Raw genomic sequence first — 26,643 nt, forward strand, 5'->3', positions numbered from 1 at the left:
ATTCCTTAGAAGGATAATCTTTGTACTATGGAGTACATAGTTACACACACTACTATCAACACAAGAGAATGGGTTGAACTCTCACACTTCTCAACACAACTCTCGTAAATCATGTAGTCTATTCGGGGAGCCGGTCGGCCGAGCGGACAGCACACTGGACTTGTGATCCTGTGGTCCCGGGTTCGATCCCGGGCGCCGGCGAGAAACAATGGGCAGAGTTTCTTTCACCCTATGCCCCTGTTACCTAGCAGTAAAATAGGTACCTGGGTGTTAGTCAGCTGTCACGGGCTGCTTCCTGGGGGTGGAGGCCTGGTCGAGGACCGGGCCGCGGGGACACTAAAGCCTCGAAATCATCTCAAGATAACCTAAAGATATTTTCTCAGGTAGCTCATACCTCTCGGCTCGGGACTAGTCTGGTGGGGTATCTCTTAACCTTGTCTACCTTCGTCTTGTGCTTAACTCCAGGCGTGGTCTGACATACCAGGTAGAAGGTTCTCAATTATATCCTTTGATGTGGGCTTGAGGAGACAGGTGCGGAGTGATATCAACCCCCAGATTATTCTCTTTACCTGATTCTTGAAGGAAAAAATCTCCGAACTTAATATCTCCGAACCTTAATATCCGGTCTCCTACTTCCTACACCCAATTTCATTACTTTACACTTGTTTGAGTTAAACTCTAGTAGCCATTTGTTGGACATTCCTCAAGTTTATCCAGGTTATCTTGCAGACTTACTGTCCACCTGTCTTAATAATTTTCATAATTTCAGCACGGAGTCCTACCATTCCACTGCGTCCCTGGGAGGGGCAGGGGGGTCGTCCCCCTCTTCCGGCGTCCCTGGTGGAGGGGAGGGAGAGGGTGCTGGTGTGGTATGTGGGGAGGTGTGGGGTCCTCCCCTCCCTCGCTATCCCAAGGGGAAGGGGGAGTGCCAATACTCTGGCCCTGACGTGTGGCACCCCAGGGGTGCCCTGCTACCGCTCGCTTCTACTCCCTTACCCTCAGCACCCTGATTTACTGCCTGTCTGCCTGCCTGCCCTCTCTCTGTGTCCCTCCCTGCCTACCCCTCTCTCTCCCTGCATGCCTTCTCTCTGTCTCCCTGCCTGCTCGTACCTACCTCCCTGGCTGCCTCCTACCTGCCTAACTGCCACCTACCATACACATTTATATTCCACGGGCCCGGGTTCGATTCCCGTCAGGCAAAAAGAATTGGGAAGAATTGCTGAGGTGGGATTTTGAGAGCTGAAGTTGTTGATAAATAAGGTATCCGCCCAGATGATGTCCCAGGTAACCCCGCCCACACCCAGGGTATCCGCCCACACCCAAGGAATCCGCCCACACCCAAGGAATCCGCCCACACCCAAGGAATACGCCCACACCCATGGTATCCGCCCACACCCATGGTATCCGCCCATGGGAGAGCTGCTAAAGGTACAACTTAGATTTTGTCCATCTATTCAAATATAATTTTAATTCACTCAAAACCACTTTGCATCTAAAAGTGTCCTCAGAAGTAAAGGTCTCGTTTCCAGTGAAAGTATTTCAAGTGTTGACTAAAACCCCCTTCTACTACCTTCCCAGATATAATATTATTACTTATATATATATTATTTCACCATTATTACTGCCAATATTGTGATCCTTTTCCCAACTATGGGTTGTACAGCACCATTACCAACGTAGTTCTTGGTGACGTTGGTGGTCTTCAGTGATGAAGGTGTAAACTAAACCTGGCGTCTAGTTTACGTCAGGTTTACCTCCATGTAAACAATGGTTACATAATGTAGAACTGGTTACAGTCTCTACACGGTACTATACACACACACTCCTCCCTGGGTCCCCGTCGTGGCCTGCTCCAGTCCTACACACCCTTACCTTGGTTGTGTTGGGGGAATTGAAAACAGTTTTTGCCTCATATCATAAGTGTGGCTTATGATATGAGGCAAAAATGAGATATCATTTTTGATATCTCATATCATCGTAAGCCACACTTACGATGATATGAGATATCATCGTAAGTGTGGCTTATGTATCTTTTATCATCAGGTCTGCGGTAAAATATTTCCACAGTTGAGAAAGACATCTGATGGTATCCTTCAGCTTAATCTCGCTCTTGCTAGGTCGCCTTAGCTCAGTTTAGGTCACCAAATTATACAATGACAATTTCACTTATACAAAGAAGGATGACAAAGTTATTCTTACGATTTACAAACCTTCTATATGAAGGGATTTAATAAGCTCAACTTCACATTTCCCAGAGAGATGAAGAGTAATGGTGACATTACTCAACAGTATAAATGAATTTAAATATATTAACAGAACTCGAAACAATGAATATAAATTGGAGAAGTTTGGATTCAGAAAAGACCTGGGTAAATACTGGTTTAGAAACAGGATTGTTAATTAGTTGGAACAGATTACCGGCGTGTGGGATGGCTAGATTGTTTCTAGCGTAGGTTAGCCACATATGTGAACGAGTTTGGGGTGGATAGAAATAGCAGCTCCATAGCACAGATTTCACAATAGCTTTCAACTTAAGAATTGAGAACAGTCTCGGGGCACAGTTTTAAAAGTAAATATGACAGGACAAATGAAATAACTAAATTACATCATTAAACCATAAGAGATGATGCTCGACCCTGCAGATACTAAGACACACACACACACACACACACACACACACACACACACACACACACACACACACACACACACACACACACACACACACACACGCGCGCACACAAGCACATACATACACACACACACACACACACACACACACACACACACACACACACACACACACGCGCGCGCGCGCACACAAGCACATACATACACACACACACACACACACACACACACACACACACACACACACACACACACACACAAACACACACACACACACAAACACACACACAAAGCACATACACACATAAACAAACACATACGCACACATAAACAAGCACCTACACCCTCGTACACGGCATCATACAGGAGTTCCCTGCAGGCACTCACAGAAAGCTTCCTGATCAACCACCTGACACGACCTCCCATACAACCTGACAATGGTCAAGCAGGACAACGAGAGGAGAGGAAAGAGGTTTGTCTTCCGGCACTACAAGAAGGTGTTCACCGCAGCTCAACACACACACTGCCCCGTACACAAGTTGGAAAACCAAGTAACCGGCAGAGCACTGAACTGGGTCAGGGAGTACCTCACGGTCAGGAAACAAAAGGAATATGTTGAGATACGGAGCATGAGCACAGAGGGAAGTGGTGTGTGTGTCTGTGAAGCAGCTCAAGGATTACGCCTATGAAGTTTACTGTTCCAGATAAAAGTTAACGTACTATACGACGAGGCTGAAGCGTTCAGATCAAATATTCACTATAAAAAGATAAGAGGATTGAGAGGGGGTAGAAAGAGGAGCTGGAGAAATTAGACCCGATTTAAAAAGTGGCTACAGAACATTAACTTGAAAAATGCAAGGTAATGAGAATTGAGGCAATAGCAAAAACGGCCGATGAGAAATATGAAACAAGGGGAGAAGACAGCCCCCAGGATAGGATCTGGGAGTACCTATAACCCCACACCTATAATCACACACACGGTGCAAACAGGAACACAAGAGTGGAGAGTTAGAAGCTGTCAAACACCTTGAGAGTGTTTGACAGCCTTCCGTCAAACCCAGCCTTAAGAGTTTCCAGCCTCCGACGAGAACCACATCTTAGAGAAGCAGAAAGTCACAAAACACACACACACACACACACAGACCACAGACACACATACACAGACACACACAGAGACCAGGGCAAGAATTACCCAGGTGGTAGCCAGCTGTGGTGCAACCATCCGGCACCCTGCTCGCCCCTCGCTATCTCCCTCTCCTGCACTGTTCCAAATGTGGGTGCTATCTCTGGCTCTCCCCTCTGCGCCCGCTCCTTCCCTACTTTGTGTAAAGTTTCTGTGTGTGTGTTCCCTCTGTTAATTCATTGTCTCTCTCGCTCTCTCTCTCCCTCTCTTCCTCTCCCCTGCAACACTTTCATTTACTCTTACCCAATTCTCTCCCTCACCTTTTTCACATTCCCCAGCACTCCCCTCTTGTGCGCGTCCCCTCTCTCTCATTATGTATATTTCTGTCTCTCTCTTTATATCTGTCTAAATATCTATGACTGGGGGCTTGTGTCTATCTGACTGTCTATCTGACTGTCTATCTGTATCTGTTTCTTCCCTTCTCTGTTGTCCCGTTAGTTCAAACATTCCTTCATCCCCTCCTCTCTCTCTCTCTCTCTCTCTCTCTCTCTCTCTCTCTCTCTCTCTCTCTCTCTCTCTCTCTCTCTCTCTCCATTCCGCCCTTCCTTCCCCTTTCCTTTCATTACTTTTACACTTCTGGTAATTATTAGTTTTTCAGATCGATTATAGTTTCCTGTTAATATTCCAACAATATAATTACCTTCTCTTCCTGTAGTTATTTTCCTGCGCTTCTCCCGACTCGATTATTCTCATTTCTCCCCTCTACTGCATTTATTTTTATATTTTTTTATCATCTCCCAGTGATTATTGTTATCTTTCCTATTACCTTCCTCGGCCCCGTCTCCTGTGCTTTTATAGTCTTCACATTATTTTCATCTCTATGTAATTTATATTTTTCTGCGTTACTTTGTTTTCTTGGCTATATATTTACTTTATTATTCACACTTCTCTCTCTCTCTCTCTCTCTCTCTCTCTCTCTCTCTCTCTCTCTCTCTCTCTCTCTCTCTCTCTCTCTCTTATGCTACACATTGTTCCTAGTTATTATATTATTGTCACTTATGACAACGGTAAGATTGGCCAGTAAGATTATACTACACTACACACAGAAATCACAATAGCGTGATGCATCAAATGAACAAATCCACAAGGACTTGAACTTCTGGTTCATGCCGTAGCGCAGTCGATTAAGGCAGCGTCTGGGATCCTCTCGGACGTAGGTTCGAACCCTCGTCACGGCTCTTGTGGATTTGTTTATACCACTCTCTCTCTAGGTCATGGCACCCGGCCTCTCTCGGGGCGCGACACCACACTACATAGGGTGAAAGCGTGGCCAAAGTTGGCCTAGGAGGAAGAGGAGGAGGAGGGTGGAGAGTGTGAGAGTTGGTGGGTCTCCAGCAGCCACACAACGCCTCCGTCAGGGTCGCACGTCCTGACCAGCGTCGGCAGGTGTCTCTCCCAAGTCTCCCGGCGACAACCTCTTCAGGAATATCGTAATAATTGGTCTGGCGGAGGGTTTAAGACCTATACCAACCTCTCGAGAGTTATTAAAGCCGTGACGTTGTCTAACTGACCAAGTAAACTTTAGTTGCGACTGTTGCCGTAGACTAAGTCCATTCTGGGTCTACATACAGCCAAAAGCGGGGGGGGGGGGGGGGGGGGGGGAATTGGTGGGACCAAACAACGTGTCGGACGAACAACTGAAGGTAAACAAGCTTGTCATCAATCAAAACACAAACAAGTGGTTTAACAAAAATACAAAGAATCCTTTAGTTGTATTAAGATTGTTCCAGTCAACAGTTCATGAGGATTATATGTAACACTTGTTAAGGCTGAAGTTAATCACTGGTATAGGCTAATCACCCTGCTGTAGCGAGACCTGTTGATTGGTCAACTAGGCCGTTGGTATAGTCATAATGTTAATTAATTCAAAAGCTGTTTACTGCTAAAAACTCCTTTGTTGCAACAGCTACTGTTCTGAGCAGTATGGGATTATAATTAGTTAGAATTGAACTAGATAAATATCATTATCAAGAAACCCTCGTGTGTTCAGAACTCCAGGTTGCAATTCTTATACCATGTTGTGGTCTAGTGGCTTGAAGGGTGTGCGTGGGAACACCCGCCATATAGGTTCGAACCCCCACCATGGCTCCTACGGATTTTCTCATTCTAATTAGTCTCAGTGACGTATGTTCGCATTATTTGTACTCATGGACGTTGAGAGAGAGAGAAGAGAGAGAGAGAGAGAGAGAGAGAGAGAGAGAGAGAGAGAGAGAGAGAGAGAGAGAGAGAGAGAGAGAGAGAGAGAGAGAGAGAGAGAGAGAGAGAGAGAGAGAGAGAGAGAGAGAGAGAGAGAGAGAGAGAGAGAGAGAGAGAGAGAGAGAGAGAGAGAGAGGTAGGTTAAGAGCGACACTGACTCTAACACACACGTTAGAGTTGATGATGTTGGCTGCGTTTCTAGTTAACTATTTAGTGTACAGACGGTGGTAAGTTAGCATGTTATGAGGCGTGTTAGCATGTTATGAGGCACGCCTTACCTCCCGTATCTCCCCATCACTCTTCCCTGTCTTTCTGTCCTGCGAGTCTCCTTCCATCCTCCTCCTGTGACTTTCTTCTTGTGACTTGGACGGTAGAGATCAACGGTCTCGCTTCAGGCAGATCGGCGTTCAAGCCCCCGACCGTCAAAGTGGTTGGGCACCATTCCTATGCTTTTCCCCTGATACTTCGTTTCCCTTTCTCTCCCCCCCCCTCCCCCCTCACCACCCCGGGAGTCACAAACCATTCTAACTTTCCTCCTGTCAACCGCCGCTACACTTATCCCTCATCCTAACCAGCTAGTGCTTCCTGCAGGAGACGGCTGGTTGGGGAGACAGGTGGGAAGGTGGGGAGAGAGATGGGGAGGTGGGGAGGAGAGAGAGGGAGAAGAGAGACAGTATGGAAGGATGGCCGCGGAGATGAGTGAACAAGATCAGAAAGAAAAGCTCAAGTACCAGTGAAAGTATAGTTTCGTGAGGATGATATAATCAGGTTAATGTCTGAGTGTGGCAGTGCCTGTTGCTGTGGCCGACGTGGGTGCCAGTCAGACCTGCTCCCCAGTGGCACTCTTCCCCTCCCTCTCCCCCTCCCATCTACCGTGGCCCTGTAGGCCACATTATCTCCTAAGTAACTGTGCAGCCAGAGAGATAACCGGCCGCCATAACATAACAGCCCACCACGTAAGGCGCCTCCTTGGACAAAAACATCAACTCTGACAAAAGCTAACCAAACTTTTGGTTAGCTGTTGCCAAAGCTAACTAAGCTTTTGCCAAAGCTAACTAAGCTTTTGCCAAAGCTAACTAAGCTTTTGCCAAAGCTAACTAAGCTTTTGCCAAAGCTAACTAAGCTTTTGCCAAAGCTAACTAAGCTTTTGGCAAGCTAACCAAAACACACATAACCAACTCACACCTTGAATTATGTTCATGCAGACCAACACCTTCCTGCACACCTTTTGGAGCATTAATCTTTGAAGCACTGTCAATGGGGCTTCACTTCTGGCTCACTTCTTCCATTGACTGATGAAGATTAAGCCACCCAAGACGTGGCACGGGCATGAATAGCCCGTAATCACTTCCTCCTCTTTCCCCCAGTTATGACCTTGGAGCAGCAGGTGTGGTGTTGCTCACCCACGTTACGATAAGCATACACAGCTTACCTATCTTTGACGGGCTCACCATAGCCCGTGCTACTTGGAACTTGTTCCGAGTAGCTGAATCTATAACAACAACAACTTACCTAACTAGTTAACGCTGCTAAGCTAACTAGTTACTAACATTCACGTAACAGGAGGATAAAAACAATTTATTATTTACAGACGTTTTGTTGAACACTGAACCGTGATGAACACGTGTCTTCACCAGGGGGTGCCACGAGACGCAGCGGGGCACCACTGGGCACTGGCTTACCCCAGACCCCACCTCACACCCCCCCCCCCCAGAGTCTCCCCAGCCCCACCTCACACACACCCCCACCTCACCACCCCAGGCCTCTGCCCCCCCCGCGGGTCGTCCCCCGTCGACAGTGCCAATCGGCAGGGCGTGACATAGGGCACCCCAGGGCCACATACCCAGGCTGACGCGTACGCCCCTGATTCTGGCGATTAACTCCCTGTGCTGTGCCAACTCCATCTCTCCTGCCTGGCCGGCCCGCTCTGGGAAATGGCTTTTCCTGCTCCGCTTGATCTGTCTTTTACACAATATTGGGTCGGTGTTCCGCCCTCCTGCAGAGCTGGTCACGCTGTGTGGTGCTTGTTGGTGTGTGCTGGCCTCCCCCCGCACACACTCCTCGCCACACACACACGCACGTAAAGAGACTAAAGAACCAGAGCCCAACCCCCGCAAGTACAACTTGGTGAGTACACAGGAGAGGTATCAGTAGAGTAGACAAGGGCTAGGCCTCCAGTACACAGGTGTAGGCCTCCAGTACACAGGTGTAGGCCTCCAGTACACTGGTGTAGGCCTCCAGTACACTAGTGTAGGCCTCCAGTACACTGGTGTAGGCCTCCAGTACACACGTGTAGGCCTCCAGTACACTGGTGTAGGCCTCCAGTACACTGGTGTAGGCCTCGAGTACACTGGTGTAGGCCTCGAGTACACTGGTGTAGGCCTCGAGTACACTAGTGTAGGCCTCGAGTACACTGTTGTAGGCCTCCAGTACACTGGTGTAGGCCTCCAGTACACTGGTGTAGGCCTCCAGTACACTGGTATAGGCCTCCAGTACACAGGTGTAGGCCTCCAGTACACACGTGTAGGCCTCCAGTACACTGGTGTAGGCCTCCAGTACACTGGTGCAGGCCTCGAGTACACTGGTGTAGGCCTCCAGTACACAGGTGTAGGCCTCCAGTACACTGGTGTAGGCCTCCAGTACACTGGTGTAGGCCTCCAGTACACAGGTATAGGCCTCCAGTACACAGGTGTAGGCCTCCAGTACACTGGTGAAGGCCTCCAGTACACTGGTGTAGGCCTCCAGTACACAGGTATAAGCCTCCAGTACACTGGTGTACGCCTCCAGTACACTTGTGTAGGCCTCCAGTACACTTGTGTAGACCTCCAGTACACAGGTGTAGGCCTCCAGTACACAGGTGTAGGCCTCCAGTACACAGGTGTAGGCCTCCAGTACACAGGTGTAGGCCTCCAGTACACAGGTGTAGGCCTCCAGTACACTGGTGTAGGCCTCCAGTACACTGGTATAGGCCTCCAGTACACAGGTGTACGCCTCCAGTACACTTGTGTAGGCCTCCAGTACACAGGTGTAGGCCTCCAGTACACAGGTGTAGGCCTCCAGTACACAGGTGTAGGCCTCCAGTACACAGGTGTAGGCCTCCAGTACACTGGTGTAGGCCTCCAGTACACTGGTGTAGGCCTCCAGTACACTGGTGTAGGCCTCCAGTACACTGGTATAGGCCTCTAGTACTCTGGTATAGGTCTCCAGAACACTGGTGTAGGCCTCCAGTACACTGGTGTGTACACAGGTATAGGCCTCCAGTACACAGGTGTAGGCCTCCAGTACACTAGTGTGTACTGGACTTAGCAGTTGAGGTTTCAGTGGTGCCTCTCGTCACCTGGACCAGTACACAGTGGTGGAGGGTGAGGCGCCTCGCCTCGCAACACACTGACCACCGTGATCAAGTTAGTGTGTGTAATGAGGACAGCTTCCCATTTTCATAAACATTTTCAGGTATATGTGCATTTGTGCAGCTGCCCTAGACTATATGAAGGAGTACAGTGCGAGGATAAACAAGTGCTAAACTCTACGGACTTGGAGCAGGACATTTCACAACCACCGCTGAGAAGTGGGTGCATGGGGGCAGATCCCCTTCAACGGGGGGGGGGGCATGGTGCCCGACCCACCGACTTTTAATCCTACAAAGTTTAATGAGGGTGACCCTAAGCATCTGACCTCCGACCCTGGGGAGACAGACAAACAAACGAACAGTCTATTGTACAGACAGATTTGTTGAGTTTTTTTTATTCATTTGTATTCATCGTGTCCCTTCTTGCTCTACACGTCTACTCTATGTAAATTTACTTCTCATTGTTTTTCCTTCATAAATCTGTGGCTGTGAGGGAGCCGTCTGTGGCTGTGAGGGAGCCGTCTGTGGCTATGAGGGAGCCGTCTGTGGCTGTGAGGGAGCCGTCTATGGCTATGAGGGAGCCGTCTGTGGCTGTGAGGGAGCCGTCTGTGGCTATGAGGGAGCCGTCTGTGGCTGTGAGGGAGCCGTCTGTGGCTATGAGGGAGCCGTCTGTGGCTGTGAGGGAGCCGTCTGTGGCTATGAGGGAGCCGTCTGTGGCTGTGAGGGAGCCGTCTGTGGCTGAGGGAGCCGTCTGTGGCTGTGAGGGAGCCGTCTGTGGCTATGAGGGAGCCGTCTGTGGCTGTGAGGGAGCCGTCTGTGGCTATGAGGGAGCCGTCTGTGGCTGTGAGGGAGCCGTCTGTGGCTGAGGGAGCCGTCTGTGGCTGTGAGGGAGCCGTCTGTGGCTATGAGGGAGCCTTCTGTGGCTGTGAGGGAGCCGTCTGTGGTTGTGTGAGGCTCCGTGGAGCCGTGGGAGGCTGTGAGGAGCGGCGTGAGGCGTGGAGGCGGCGGCAATAAAGCAGGGGTGAGGGGTGAGGAGTGGCAGGAGGTCCTCAGTGACAGCATAAAGCTTGTGAGAGGTGAGGCGGGCTGGTGTGAAGATGCCCCCCGGGACGACCAACCCATATTGATATTCACCCAAAACTATATCACATTACTCCCCCCCCCCTTCCCCCCGCCTTCCCAATATGGCCGCCCACGCCCAGTATAGCAACTTCTCTCACGCTCACCACCCACTACCCATTTTCCTACCCCACCAACCCTCTTCCCTACCCACCAACCCTCTTCCCTACCCACCTACCCTCTTCCCTACCCACCTACCTCTCTTCCCTACCCACCTACCTCTCTTCCCGCCCCACTTCACTATACCTCTACCGAGACTACTTAAAACTGTCTCTCCTTCCTGAAGTGATCTTTCCCTTCTGTTCTACTTCTCTTTTTTCTCATTCTTCTATTTTCTCTTCCTCTTCTCTCATTCCCTTACCATCTACTCTAGTTATTTCCTTCCCCTCTTCCTATCGTCTCTTTCTCCCCCTCCTTTCTTGAACCCGCTCATCCCCCCCTCCTTTACTCCCACCATTCCATCCCCCCCCTCACACCTCCTCCTAAAACAGCCCTCCAGCAAGTGTAAACATTAACGACCGTCCACCGCCAAGTAAAGCCCCCGCCAAATCCGCTCCCATAAGCCTCGCTCGACCGCAGTGGCAACTTTGCTTAGAAATTCCCCCAGGGCGCCAAATCCTCTTCCGAAGGTGGGCCCCAATCCCATGGGCGTCGGGGGAAGGAGCAGGCAGAAGGTGGGGCCCCAATCCCATGGGCGTCGGGGTAAGGAGCAGGCAGAAGGTGGGCTCCAAACCCATGGGCGTCGGGGGGAGGAGCAGGCCAAAGGTGGGCTCCAATCCCATGGGCGTCGGGGGGAGGAGCAGGCCAAAGGTGGGCTCCAATCCCATGGGCGTCGGAGGTGGGCCCCAAAACCCGGGGCGCTGCGGGAGGGAACAAACTGAAGGTGGCCTCCTTCTGGCGCCAGGAAGAAACTCTTGACGATAGAGGAGGACGAGGTACAGGCAGCTGTCGAGATTGAGGAATATATTGTCAGATAAAAAGTGAGGGCAGAGGGTTTGGACGGGGGTTGAGACGGGGAGAGGCACGCACACTACCACCCGTCACAAGAGACGAAGGTGCAGTAGGGGAGGAAGCACAGAGGACGCGCCATAGACAGGATCAAAGTTCAAATCTCCAAACCAGAAAGTCACAACACCTAAATACTACTACGGGCTCACCATAGCCCGTGCTGCTTAAAACTTTTTGTTCCAAGTAGCGAATCTTAAACAACAACAACGTAAATACAAAACGCAAATAACGAGCCAAATTTATATTAGAAAATATTATTAGAAATAATTATAAATTAGAAAATATGAATAGCGATAATAAAAAAAAAGGTAGAGAAGTTGGGCGCAGGAAAGGAAGGAGAACCACCATAAAAACACGAGGGTTACGTCATCGAGGAGCCGCTGTCATCCAGGCCAATAATGCCGTCACTCATTACTTCCTCATTATCAACCATCCACTCCTTCACCTTTGATCTCCTCTACCCACACTTGCTCTCTCTTCACCCCCCTCTCTCTTCTATATCCTTATTCTCTCTCTCGCTCTCTCTTTTCCCTCCCTCCCTCACAGTAAATATCTCCATCCCTCCCTCCCTCATACTAAATATCTCCATCCCTCCCTCCCTCATACTGTCAATCCTGGTACTAACAAAATGAAGCTAAAAAAACAAACTTAAATATTCCTAGGCCTAGTATAGTACTCATATGTACTATATTAGGCCTCAGATATCGTTTATTAGGCCTAGGAAGGTTAGGCTAGTTTAGTTTGTCTCAGGTGGATGCTGGCCACTGTGTACTGGGTGACAGGGGGACTGGTCGATGCTGGCCACTGTGTACTGGGTGACAGGGGGACTGGTCGATGCTGGCCACTGTGTACTGGGTGACAGGGGGGACTGGTCGATGCTGGCCACTGTGTACTGGGTGACAGGGGGACTGGTCGATGCTGGCCACTGTGTACTGGGTGACAGGGGGACTGGTCGATGCTGGCCACTGTGTACTGGGTGACAGGGGGACTGGTCGATGCTGGCCACTGTGTACTGGGTGACAGGGGGACTGGTCGATGCTGGCCACTGTGTACTGGGTGACAGGGGGACTGGTCGATGCTGGCCACTGTGTACTGGGTGACAGGGGGACTGGTCGATGCTGGCCACTGTGTACTGGGTGACAGGGGGACTGGTCGATGCTGGCCACTGTGTACTGGGTGACAGGGGGACTGGTCGGGGGGGACTCAGGTGGGCAGGAAGAGTGGCAGGTGGCAGTGTATGAGATGGGTGAGGTGAGGCGATCATGGGACCAGAGAGAGACAGGTAGTTTAAGTCAGGTGTGCTTTAAGTAGGTAGTTAGTGACGACGCTAACTGCTCCATCATCATCATCACCACCCCCACCAGCACCTTCAACACCGCCTCCAGTAACACCTCTACCACCACCCGTCCAGCACCACCACTACTAGCTGCCATCAACACCATTCTCACTATCCACTCGCCACTAAAAGCCTCCACCATCACCATCTTTCCTCCAACGCCACGTTCCCCAACATTCTTCCACTACCACCACCACTATCACAACCACCACCACGCCGGCCACTACCACCACCACCACTATAACTACCACAACCACCACCACCACAACCAGCACTATCAGAACCACCACTACCACAACCAGCACCACAACCAACCAACCAACACAACTCTGCTCTGCAGATATTCTCCCATTACACGTGATTGCTGTCTGTGGTAGTCTGCTGTGTACGACAACTCTCGCTTTCCTCTACAATCACAGGTAAAACACAGGAGACAGAAAAAAGAAAACTTTTAATGTCATTTGGACTAATGGTGTCGTGTCTACAGGTGTAGTGAGTCCCCAACATCCAGCCGAGTCCCCAGGAGTGTGTCGCGCCTCGCCCCGCTAGTGGGGTGACGTGGGGAGTGGGGAGGGAGGGGAGGACGAATACTACCCCATCACCTTCCCTCTCCCACCTACTCTGGTTATCACCACCTGCACCGTGACCGATGCACAAACATGTTTAGAATAAATCACGCCACTGACAGTAAACTCACCGTAAACTACCATTTTGCACTGCTTGTAATTTTGTTTCCGTAAGGCGGTAAAGAAGAGCAGTAAAGCCCCGTCCATCACTTGAGGAGACCAGCCAGGAGCTGCAGGAACTCCTAGGCGGACACTCACTACAACACCAAGCCGCCAGCGGTCTCTAGAACATGATCGAAATTTTACAAACCCCAATGCTAGAAAGATTACTTGAAGACGAGGCGCCCCGCCCCCACAGTTGCTGGCCCTGACAGCTTGGATATACTCCATGGAAGCCAAGCGCTACAATACATAATTGTAAGATGAAATACAGACTCAGAACCTCCCTCCACTTTCCCCCACACAACCAGAGAGAGGAGATGGAGCGCGACTGGAACACCGGACGGTGTTGACCATTCCTCAAGATGGCTGGGACATTGTCACACAACTGGAGAGTGAAGTGTTCAAGTGTTAGAGTAGCGGTGGAGAGACAGCACCTGAGGTGGTGGAGGGCGGCTCTTGTGGGACAACACCTCTCCTCCCTCCAACACATGATGCACATTCTGCATCTTGCTCTCAAATGTTATTATAATTAATAACATAATTACATGGGGATTTATTGCAAGAGTTAGCGGTGAGGTACTACGAGAGAATGGTAGTTTCTCAGCCCATCGTACACACCCATAATTGCAGAGTGGTTTGCACTGTGCAGTGTGGGTTATCGTTATCTCAGGTTATAGAACCATCGTCTTGGGTGTCCCTGGATAGGTAATCTCATTTGCAATTCAGATAGAGTATGAGCGAACACGTGTGACGTCTGATTATGCGTCGAGATGATAGAGGCTTATTCGTCTCATTATATTAAACAGGTGACGCGTCGCCATCTTGTTAGGTGTGAATGGCAGCAAGCAGTGGCAGGCTGACCCGGGTCAGGTCACCGTGACCTCACTAGGTCAAACTGGGAGATCTGGGGCCAGGTTCACGAAGCAGTTACGCAAGTACTTACGAACGTGTACATCTTTCCTCAATCTTAGACGGCTTTGTTTACATTTATTAAACAGTTTGCAAACATGAAAACTTGCCAATCAACTGTTGTTATTGTTATAAACAGCCTCCTGGTGCTTCGGAGCTCATTAATTGTTTAATAATTGTAAACAAAGCCGCGAAAGATTGAGAAAAGATGTACAGGTTCGTAAGTGCTTGCGTAACTGTTTCGTGAATCTGTCCCCAGTCTACTAACACTCAACATGTACTCAGCATCAGCTCCACCGTTAATTGACTCCTACGGTGTACAGAGACCCGCCAGTGGAGACACATCACCGTAGTATCCAGGCCTCTACAGCTACGGTGAACGAAGCACACGACTGAGTGATGTGTCTATGCAAAATTTGTCTATACAAGTTTTTACAATAAATTGGTTAACACATTTGTCTGATATTCGTGGCACTCTAGTGCGGCCCAGACCAAGTGTGCCAACACCTGGGACGGCAGGACCTGAGCGTAATGACTAGAGGGACACCTGGCACAGGTGGGTGCCACCTCCTTCAGTGAATTAAGGCTCTCACGACAGCTGGTCGTAAGATCGTACAGGTGTGAATGATTAATTTCTAACTCACTTCACACTATAATGTTTTACATGCAAATTATATTACGAGAATCCCACTGAGCTCCTGTGAACTTTCCTTGACCTGGGCAGTGGTGTTAGGTGCCATGCCAGTGGTGTTAGGTGCCATGCCAGTGGTGTTAGGTGCTATGCCAGTGGTGTTAGGTGCCATGCCAGTGGTGTTAGGTGCCATGCCAGTGGTGTTAGGTGCCATGCCAGTGGTGTTAGGTGGCCATGCCAGTGTTAAATTAAATACGAAACTTGCGTAGACTTGGCCACCGTCTACGGGACGGTTACTGTCTGTAGCATCGTAGAGTAACCCCATTTTACCAAACTAAATGTGTAGGATTAAGAGCAATAAACTAATTACTTAAAATTACACATGATTGTATAAGTAATCCCTTTGTCCTCGAATATACATCTGTCGAACACCCATTAAAAGGAACTGTATCATAATAGCCCACACACATCAAAGACATTTGATGGGAACGTACTCTAATTCCTTGGTACAGTGATGTCATGTCTGCCAGGTACAGTGATGTCATGTCTGCCAGTTACAGTGATGTCCAGCTTACTGCGGCGAGTACAGTGACACTCCTTGTACTGTGTCTGGTGCCTGACCTGGGTGGAGGTGTGGCGCCTGACCTGGGTGGAGGTGTGGCGCCTGACCTGGGTGGAGGTGTGGCGCCTGACCTAGGTGGAGGTGTGGCGCCTGACCTGGGTGGAGGTGTGGCGCCTGACCTGGGTGGAGGTGTGGCGCCTTACCTGGGTGGAGGTGTGGCGCCTGACCTGGGTGGAGGTGTGGCGCCTGACCTGGGTGGAGGTGTGGCGCCTGACCTGGGTGGAGGTGTGGTGCCTGACCTGGGTGGAGGTGTGGCGCCTGACCTGGGTGGAGGTGTGGTGCCTGACCTGGGTGAAGGTGTGGTGCCTGACCTGGATGGAGGTGGAGCGCCAGACTCGCGTATTCCCCAAGAAAAGTTAAATATTTCAACGCCAGGACCCAAGTTTTTAATTCATTTACGCCGAAGCCACCTGGGGAATGTGGAGAAATTAATCCCTAAGACCGGAGAGATGTGTGTGTAAGGGGTCGAGGGCCCCCCCCCCAAGATGGGGTTGAGGGGGGAGAGAGAGAGAGATGAGCATCAGTGTGATGCTGTTTCTTACCCCCCCCCCCCCCCCCTAAAGCACATGTAGAGGTGTGAGGGGGGAATGGGGAGATCACCAGGACGTGGAGAGGTGATGCTCTTCCAAGCCTTGGAACAGATCTATTTACTACTGGCTGAAGTACCCGTTGCCACCCCGTGGAAGATCAGGGAACCATAGCCTTACAATCAACAATCTTCAACATTGTAACATCTTCACTACTATGGCATTCATACATTCTGGTCTTAGACAGGGTTAGAGATATCTTAATATCACTCTACACTATATTCAGAACCTATTTTTACCCACTGTCTAAGGAGGACAGATCAGCCGTGCTTGGAGCCGAGGCTAAGTCTAGCAGCGGTAACGTTTACAAGTTTGTTCGCACACAACTACTGTCTTCACTGAGAAAACCTTCCAAGACAGTTACTGTCTAATAATTGAAAATCTGTACGGCACTGTCTCGGACTTTCCTCGACGGACGGTTGAATGAAGGGGTTTGGTGGGTGTGGTGGACGGTGGGTGTGGTGGACGGTGGGTGTGGTGGACGGTGGGTGTGTGGACGGTGGGTGTGGTGGACGGTGGGTGTGGTGGACGGTGGGTGTGGTGGACGGTGGGTGTGGTGGACGGTGGGTGTGGTGGACGGTGGGTGTGTGGACGGTGGGTGTGGTGGACGGTGGGTGTGGTGGACGGTGGGTGTGGTGGACGGTGGGTGTGGTGGACGGTGGGTGTGGTGGACGGTGGGTGTGGTGGACGGTGGGTGTGTGGACGGTGGGTGTGGTGGACGGTGGGTGTGGTGGACGGTGGGTGTGGTGGACGGTGGGTGTGGTGGACGGTGGGTGTGGTGGACGGTGGGTGTGTGGACGGTGGGTGTGGTGGACGGTGGGTGTGGTGGACGGTGGGTGTGGTGGACGGGTGGGTAAGAGGTCAGCCTCCCTCACCCTCCACCCAGGGTGTAGACCATTGTGTGGCCCACCAGGAGGGAGCAGCAGCGGCCATTGTGCCGCACGGCAGGGCCACTCTCCCCGCCGCCCCAGCCACCACACCACCACACCACCACACACTCCACCACTAACACCCACCCACCACCACACCCACCTACCACCACCACCAACACCCACCTACCACACAAAAGAAAACATTTAAGAACTACAGATTGTTGCAACATGATTAAGGCCAAGACTAACAGGATAAGCTGTGGGGACAGGTAAAGGGGAAATGAATCTCACAACCCTAGAAATAAGATACTGAGGGAATATGATCACGTTATACAAGATACCGGGGAAAATAGACAAGTTCAGCCTGTCAGAATAGTTCAAAGGGGAAGGGGGGGGGGAGCCAGGCTGGTATGGACAACCGCAGCTCCCCGCAAGCGGCCACACCAAGGGGTCTCGGGTAAGCAATTTCGCTGAGCGCCGCACGCCGCCGCCGGCGGGCGACTCCAAGGGGGGAGGGGGCAGTTAATTTCGTGCACCCCCGCGCGCGACAAAGGTTGAAAAATGTGTTTCGGAGACCTAACCGCTCACTGTGTGATATAGTTATTTTCACCGAAGAACGCATCGAAATTACCACGGCGGCCAGGTATAAGGAGCGTGTATGTGTGTGGTGTCCACTATCAGGATGTGGTGGTGTCTAGGATCACCACAATGAGTCACCATCAGCATGTGATGGTGCCTAAGATCACCACAATGATTCACCATCACTCGTGTTCTTCAATCTTACTTACCTACATAACAAACCCCAAGTCTGTCCACTATACAGTTGGACACCGTTGAGAGCACTCCACTCAAACTGCTTGGCTTCCCTTTTTGACCCGTGGAAGGCCAGAGGCTATAGCGGAGCTATAGCTCCCGGGCCCTGCCTCCACCACATACCGTGATCAACGGCCTTATAGCAGCCCTCCGTGGTGTACTCATCGTCTCCTCTTTTTCTTAGCAGAAACTTGATTTCGAACACCGCGGGTTCTGGGGGAGCCCCTGTGGTCGCAGGCCCTGCAGAGTCTATAGGGGCCACAGGGGCCACAGGGGCCCCCATTGTCAACAGAGACCACAGGGGCCACAGGAAGACTCTAATAACCGACGAATTTCTGTTATGAGAGTACTGAGTACAGTGATGACCATAGTCAATACTGAGGGTGTATACCTGTGTGTGTGTGTAGTGAGGATGTGTACCTGTGTTAACCACCGTTACACTGGCCGTCTGGAAGCACACACCTCCCCAGCCTCAAGACTCATGTATTCCCACCTAGCGAGATCACACACGGCCTAAACAATGCTTCTAAGTTACGAAGTGCCTCTAGCACGAATTTGCAGCGAATTTTGGTTATAAAGGCTGTAAAATGGACGGAAGCAGAGACAAGATGGTGCCGGCCGGTAGGTGAGACATTCGGATACTCGCCCTATGCCGCGAAGCCGGCTTAAATGTCAGACAACGAAAGGTATGAGTGGATAGAAGCGCACTCACAGCAAGTGATTAATGTTGGCTCAAGCAGTGGAGGCAGTCGTCGTGTGTGTCTCCACCGGGTGTGGGAATCAGTGCAGACGGCATTGGTCTAAAGTTACCGAGGAGGAGGTACGTCCTCCAGAGCGACGCTTCCTTATTGGAAATTAACGTAGTTGACGGCGGTGGAGCTCTCCGAGGACACGTCCCCCAAGTGCTTTCGTAGCGACGAGGATACTCAACGATTTCATTGGAAGAGGAGCCTAGTGAGTGACCTGTAACTTCAAGAGTATTGTCAGGGAAGAGAATAGGAGCCCAAGGATACGTGTGACGTCACGCCTGTAAGGATACACCCCCCAACAGGAAGAAAACCCGCTGGGTTGTTCATCTTGTTACTTGTACCCAGACGCAACTGGGTTTTAACTCTCTCCAGTGAACAGTTTTATCAAAGATGAAGATTAACATTTGCCAACCCTTGAACTCCTGTTAAATTGAGAGAGGGGATATATTTTAAGGACAGAATCTGTTTGATAAATAGTCTTTTTTCCTAACTCAATGCAAGGTTATCATTCCACATGCATTCTCTCGCCGATTATGCGGAACCAAACCAGAGCTAAAGTGGCAGTTTAGTTCAGTCATCCTCGAGAGAAACGGTTCACATTGTCCGTTTTCTGTCACCGGGAAATGCTGTTTATTCGGCTTATCCTCTCGGATAAAACATTGTATTATGTCCTTCAAAATTCCAAACGGACGAAATAAGATGTTCTATAAAGCACGGCGGCTTACAAACATTCCCGTTTTCTGTGCGTGGCTGGCACGGTTAGGTTAGGTAACAAATACATTAAGGGTTAGAATCGGGCGTTTTACTGTTCTGTTCTGTTCCACTGTTCTGTTCTGTTCCACTGTTCTGTTCTGTTCCACTGTTCTGTCCATTGTGACAACTGCAGAGCACTGAGTGAAGAGAGTGAAGGCAATTAATTAACAAGTAATTGTTAATTAATTAAGTAGTTAAGAAGGCAAGTAATTAACAAATTACTTTGTTAATTTATTGTCAATTACACTGAGAAATATTGGGAATTTATGAGGCCAATTTGGCAGCATGATGGATGTAAGGATTACTAAATATTGTAACTGCGGTTTAAATAGGAATTAATATATTTTACACGATAATATATTGCTAATGTGGGCGAACTTAAGGCAAGTTGGTCAGTGGTAACAGATAACACACCCTCTCCTGCCCTGCCTCACCCACCACACCCTCTCCTGCCCTGCCTCACCCACCACACCCTCTCCTGCCCTGCCTCACCCACCACACCCTCTCCTGCCCTGCCTCACCCACCACACCCTCTCCCGCCCTGCCTCACCCACCACACCCTCTCCTGCCCTGCCTCACCCACCACACCCTCTCCCGCCCTGCCTCACCCACCACACCCTCTCCCGCCTTGCCTCACCCACCACACCCTCTCCTGCCCTGCCTCACCCACCACACCCTCTCCCGCCCTGCCTCACCCACCACACCCTCTCCTGCCCTGCCTCACCCACCACACCCTCTCCTGCCCTGCCTCACCCACCACACCCTCTCCTGCCCTGCCTCACCCACCACACCCTCTCCTGCCCTGCCTCACCCACCACACCCTCTCCTGCCCTGCCTCACCCACCACACCCTCACCCGCCCTGCCTCACCCACCACACCCTCACCCGCCCTGCCTCACCCACCACACCCTCTCCTGCCCTGCCTCACCCACCACACCCTCTCCTGCCCTGCCTCACCCACCACACCCTCACCCGCCCTGCCTCACCCACCACACCCTCACCCGCCCTGCCTCACCCACCACACCCTCACCCGCCCTGCCTCACCCACCACACCCTCTCCCGCCCTGCCTCACCCACCACACCCTCTCCTGCCCTGCCTCACCCACCACACCCTCTCCTGCCCTGCCTCACCCACCACACCCTCACCCGCCCTGCCTCACCCACCACACCCTCACCCGCCCTGCCTCACCCACCACACCCTCACCCGCTCTGCCTCATCCACCACACCCTCTCCTGCCCTGCCTCATATAAAGTAGTGAGCCTTCGCTGCGCATATTCTCCTTAATCTACTGATAATATTGTGGTGGGTGAGTGTGGGGCGCCAGGGAGCTGTCACCCACATGTTCACCTTTCACCCACATGTTCACCTGTCACCCACATGTTCACCTGTCACCCACATGTTCACCTGTCACCCACATGTTCAGCTGTCACTCCACATGTTCAGCTGTAACCCCCACATGTTCAGCTGTAACCCCACATGTTCAGCTGTCACCCACATGTTCAGCTGTCACCCACATGTTCACCTGTCACCCACATGTTCAGCTCTCACCCACATGTTCAGCTGTCACCCCACATGTTCACCTGTCACCTACATGTTCAACTGTCACTCCATATGTCCAACTGTCACTCACATGTTCAACTGTCACCCACATATTGAACTGTCACCCACATATTCACCTGTCACCTACATGGACGGGAGATCACTACCATGATAAGTTAAAGGAACTAAATCTCAACCCCTATAAGATAGAAGAAGCAGGGAGGACATAATCACAACATACGAGATACTGTGGGGGAATAAACTAGGTGAATAGGGACAGCCTTTTTATACTGAAAGGAATTAGAACAAGAGGACATAAAAGTTGGGGTCTAGAAACCGCACGAGTTGAAGAAATATAAGGAAATACTCGTACCCTTTACAGGTGGTCAACAAGTGGAATGGACTTAAAGAAGTCATAGAAACCACCTCCATTTAGAACCTTAAGATCAGATTCGCTACGGAACATTAGAATAGTTCAATTATAACGACACAGGTTATAGTTTCTGCTCCATGCTAGTAGATGGAGCAGAGACTAGCTGCACCTGCAGGTACTGATAGGTATGAGTACTGGTAGGTAAGTACTACCACTACCACCACTACTACCACCACTCCCTTCTCCCCTGCCGCAGTCAGACCCCGGTAAGTAAACAGTGTTGGGACACTCTCATTTATCTCTGTGTAGACAGTCATATCAGGAGATTGACTCCCGGATGAACAAACCTACAATGTTATGTGACAGGTTACTGAGGGAGGGAAGGGGAGGAGGAGGAGGGAAGGGGAGTAGAGGGGAAGCATGGAGGAGGGAAGGAGGTGAGAGAGAGGGAGGGGGAGGAATAACAGAGAACACGCGAGCATCATTCGATTATAATCTTAATTTTCCAATGTAAATACAAGCAAGAAAAAAAGTCGTAAAATATTAATATGAAATAGAACGAGCAGGGAGGTGGAGGAGGGAGATAGAGGAGGATGAAGGTGGGGTAGAAGGACGAGAGAGGTAGAGTAGGAGGATAAGGTAGGTGGATAGGAGACAGGAGCCGCCACATACCAGTCCAAGTCGGTGTTGTCTTTCACCAAGACCTCCAGATGACTGAGGCGCTGTAGTTACGACCACTGAGAGAAGAAGGAGAAGGAGGAGACTAAGCCTACCATTCAAGAGAGGTTGGACACAAGCTCCCGGGCACCTACCTGAGTCAAGGGATCCCACGCTCTCCTCGTCGTCTGATCGCTCCACTGAAAGAAAAACAGAACTTAGCACATAGTGAAGTTATGGTGGAGGGAAGAGATGCAGAGTGAAGTCCTCAGCATCACCTCACCCTCTTGATAGTACTTCTTGTAAGTATTGGGTAGAAAGTACCGATATGTAGTATAGCGGCTCCAGTAAGTCACTTTTTGTACTATTATTTTTATAGAGTCCAGAAAAAATATAGCTAAAAATTTAACTTAATTCCTAGGCCTAATATAGCACATATATGTACTACATTAGGCCTAAGATAGCGTGTATTAGGCCTAAGATTGCTAGGAGAAGCGAGGTGTTATATTTATATTGATAATAAAAAAAAAAGGTTTCTGGCTTGTCCAAATTCAGTGATAGAAAATTCAACTTTCTGGCGGTCCATCACTACATATTAGTACATTCCTCCACATAGTTACTACAAGTACTGTCATTTTAGGAGGCTGGATTATTAGACCTGTACGGAGTGTCCAATAACCACGAAAGTTCTCAATATACGGAAAAATTAAATATACCTAGAATTCAGGAGAGAAATTTTGAAATAAATCTTGTAATAAGACTTCTGCGTGATACTGACAATAACATTGTATCAATTGAACAATTACAACACATACGCAGTGGAACTAATTGTTCCAGATGTGCCTAAGAAACAGCCACTCGTGAACATGAAGGGACTGGACAAGGTGTGTGTAAAGATGAAACCAACGCAGCACTTCCAACCACATTGGCAGCTCCACGTACCATTGGACATCCTCTGGAGCGTGTACCCCACCAAGAAACTAATCACACACAACCCTCATGCCCAGCTTGATGCTAAATTAAGTGCCCAGACCACATACACCAACACAATCAATCAAGTCTGCTAGAGGGAGGGCTGAATTGAAAACAATGCAAGAGTCAGTACAATTGAAAAGGAATGTAAGAGTTAGCAACTGGTCATCCACCTTGTAAGTTGACGTGTTGGCTATCCTAGGGTTAGTACTCAGCATTCTTGAAACTCACTAGTACTCAGCTTCATTGTTTCAGACTCTCTTTCCTCGCGATTAGCATTGAATAGCTTACAATTAAATAATAACGTGCTTGTCTTCGAAGCCAGACATAGATTATATATATATGGGTCTATGAGGATTTACTGAGGAGTCTCCGAGGCTATGGGTCCCTACACGTGGTACCCCTTTTAGATATATATATATATATTATATATATATATTATATATATATTATATATATATATATATATATATATATATATATATATATATATATTGAAAGGAAAAAAGTTTGTAACTAGCGGACATTATAATTATAAGGTGTGCGGGTTTGACGTAACTGTTAATGTAAACAATCCTGTCTGAGGGCTCATTAAGACGTGTTGTGCCCTCAACCTGTCCTCTGTCATCCCTCTGTGGCACCGCTGCCACAGGTGATGACGTGCACAATACACTCGCCGCCTTCGGTGCCAACAATCACACACATACTGGCCACAACACCAGGTGTGCTCTGTGTTGCAGGTGCTCTGCCCACACTACTGACGACGTCAACACTGGCCGCCAGGTGGGTGTGGCACCCCGACCTTCAACACACTGTTAAGGCGCGTCTGGGAGCCTCTCGGAGGTAGGTTCGAACCCTCATCACGGCCCTTGTGGATTTGTTTATTGAACACACTGTGCTTCTCACCTGGGCCTTCATCGCGCCTCTTAGCAAGACAAAATGAGGGCTCACAGAGTAAGGGCCACTTTTTCAGCCCCGCTCCTGTGCCAGTTATGTCCACTACGGGCTCACCATAGCCCGTGCTGCTTGGAACTTTTTGTTCCTAGTAGCTGAATCTTAAACAACAACAGAGTTAGGGCAGACTTGAGCCCCCTTATTATGTGGGTCTGTTAGCGCACACCGCAACCCTCCGTCACCTGAAGACAGTCAGAGCACACACGTACATTGGCTTACATTGTAATTTTTTTTTACAGGTATTTGATTTTGGCCCGAGGGGCGAGAGTATTGGGCAGCGCCACTCATCCTGTGAGTGAACACACCGCCATAGTGACAGTATTGGGCAGCGCCAGTCATCCTGTGAGTGGACACACCACCGTAGTGACAATATTGGGCAGCGCCACTCATCCTGTGAGTGGACACACCGCCATAGCAGCATGTACAACACTCCCCAATAGGAAGAAAACCCGGTAATAACCGCAAAATAATATCCTCTCATTAAACACGAAGCAACCAGCGGAAAGTTTGACTCCCTACACATGTAATTATTTCGGAAGCCGGGATTGAGATGTAAATATTGGGTGATGGTTTATCAGTCGGACTTGTTACATCAGTGTGGCAAGATGGTCCTGGGGGGGGGGGGAGTGTAGAGGACAGAAGAGAGGCGGCCAGTGTGGAGGACGGTCCTCACCCGCCGCCATCCTCTATGGTCACTCTCGTCTCTAACTTCCTCACCTCCTCAAATATTACGGCAAAAATGTTAATCCACACACGTGAGTGATGCAATATTCATTCCCGGTGGCCCGTGACGAACCTCTGTGGGAGAGCTCGCTCACAGGGAGGAGGGAGGGAGAGGGAGAGAGACGGAGCCAACACCAGTGGGAGAAGGGCAGGTGTCTGGGTAACCCAGTGGGGTAACGAGATCCCTGGGGGAGGAGGGGAAAGGTAGGGGGAGGGGGGGCAGCGCCAGACGACGATCCAGGAAGGAGACTCCCAGGGGGCAACAGCCCCCCTCCATCACGGAAACCTCCCCCCCCCTCCTTCACCATCCAGGGACTCCCCCACCTTCACCATCCAGGGACCCCCCACCTTCACCATCCAGGGACCCCCCACCTTCACCATCCAGGGACCCCACCTTCACCATCCAGGGACCCCCACCTTCACCATCCAGGGACCCCACCTTCACCATCCAGGGACCCCACCTTCACCATCCAGGGACCCCACCTTCACCATCCAGGGACCCCCACCTTCACCATCCAGGGACCCCCACCTTCACCATCCAGGGACCTCACCTTCACCATCCAGGGACCCCCACCTTCACCATCCAGGGACCCCACCTTCACCATCCAGGGACCCCCACCTTCACCATCCAGGGACCCCACCTTCACCATCCAGGGACCCCACCTTCACCATCCAGGGACCCCCACCTTCACCATCCACGGACCCCACCTTCACCATCCAGGGACCCCACCTTCACCATCCAGGGACCCCACCTTCACCATCCAGGGACCCCCACCTTCACCATCCAGGGACCCCACCTTCACCATCCAGGGACCCCCTCCTTCACCATCCAGGGACCCCACCTTCACCATCCAGGGACCCCCACCTTCACCATCCAGGGACCCCACCTTCACCATCTAGGGACCCCCACCTTCACCATCCAGGGACCCCACCTTCACCATCCACGGACCCCACCTTCACCATCCAGGGACCCCCACCTTCACCATCCAGGGACCCCACCTTCACCATCCAGGGACCCCACCTTCACCATCCAGGGACCCCACCTTCACCATCCACGGACCCCACCTTCACCATCCACGGACCCCACCTTCACCATCCAGGGACCCCCACCTTCACCATCCAGGGACCCCACCTTCACCATCCAGGGACCCCACCTTCACCATCCAGGGACCCCCCCCCCCTCCCCCAACCTTCACAAATATTGACCTCACAGTTCCATCAGTGACATTCTAATTATTACATGGTGTAGTGTGGAGGCCAGACTCGTTGTTAGTGCTCCTACACCATGGCTCCTCACAGTAACACTGTGGCCCTCACAGTAACACCGTGGCCCTCACAGTAACACCGTAGCTCCTCACAGTAACACCGTGGCCCTCACAGTAACACCGTGGCCCTCACAATAACACCCGGGCCCTCACAGTAACACCGTGGCCCTCACAGTAACACCGTGGCCCTTACAGTAACACCGTGGCCCTCACAGTAACACCGTGGCTCCTCACAGTAACACCCGGGCCCTCACAGTAACACCGTGGCCCTCACAGTAACACCGTGGCTCCTCACAGTAACACCGTGGCCCTCACAATAACACTGTGGCCCTCACAGTAACACCGTGGCTCCTCACAGTAACACCCGGGCCCTCACAGTAACACCGTGGCCCTCACAGTAACACCGTGGCCCTCACAGTAACACCGTGGCTCCTCACAGTAACACCCGGGCCCTCACAGTAACACCGTGGCTCTCACAGTAACACCGTGGCTCTCACAGTAACACCGTGGCCCTCACAGTAACACCCGTTCTCAGATCAAGTCCATTACATCCAGCGGTCGACCCCACAGACGCATTCATAAATTTTAATTAACATGCTGTTCATTCAAAACGGGAATTTTCTCAAGTATAAATTAATATTATAATATATTAGCATATTGTGTATATATAGGCA

General features: G+C 50.6%; 1 protein-coding gene across 1 annotated transcript in view; it reads right to left on the reverse strand.

Annotated features, from left to right (window-relative positions):
* Window positions 1-26,643, reverse strand: part of L (zinc finger protein Lobe) — a 305,314-nt gene that overhangs the window by 188,094 nt on the left and 90,577 nt on the right. Inside the window, exon 3 of the mRNA XM_069324662.1 lies at window positions 22,211-22,255. Within this exon, the coding sequence (XP_069180763.1) occupies window positions 22,211-22,255 (45 nt within the window). The remainder of the gene's footprint in view (window positions 1-22,210; window positions 22,256-26,643) is intronic.

This window comes from Procambarus clarkii, chromosome 2 (genome assembly GCF_040958095.1).
Source record: "Procambarus clarkii isolate CNS0578487 chromosome 2, FALCON_Pclarkii_2.0, whole genome shotgun sequence".
NCBI lineage: Eukaryota > Metazoa > Arthropoda > Malacostraca > Decapoda > Cambaridae > Procambarus > Procambarus clarkii.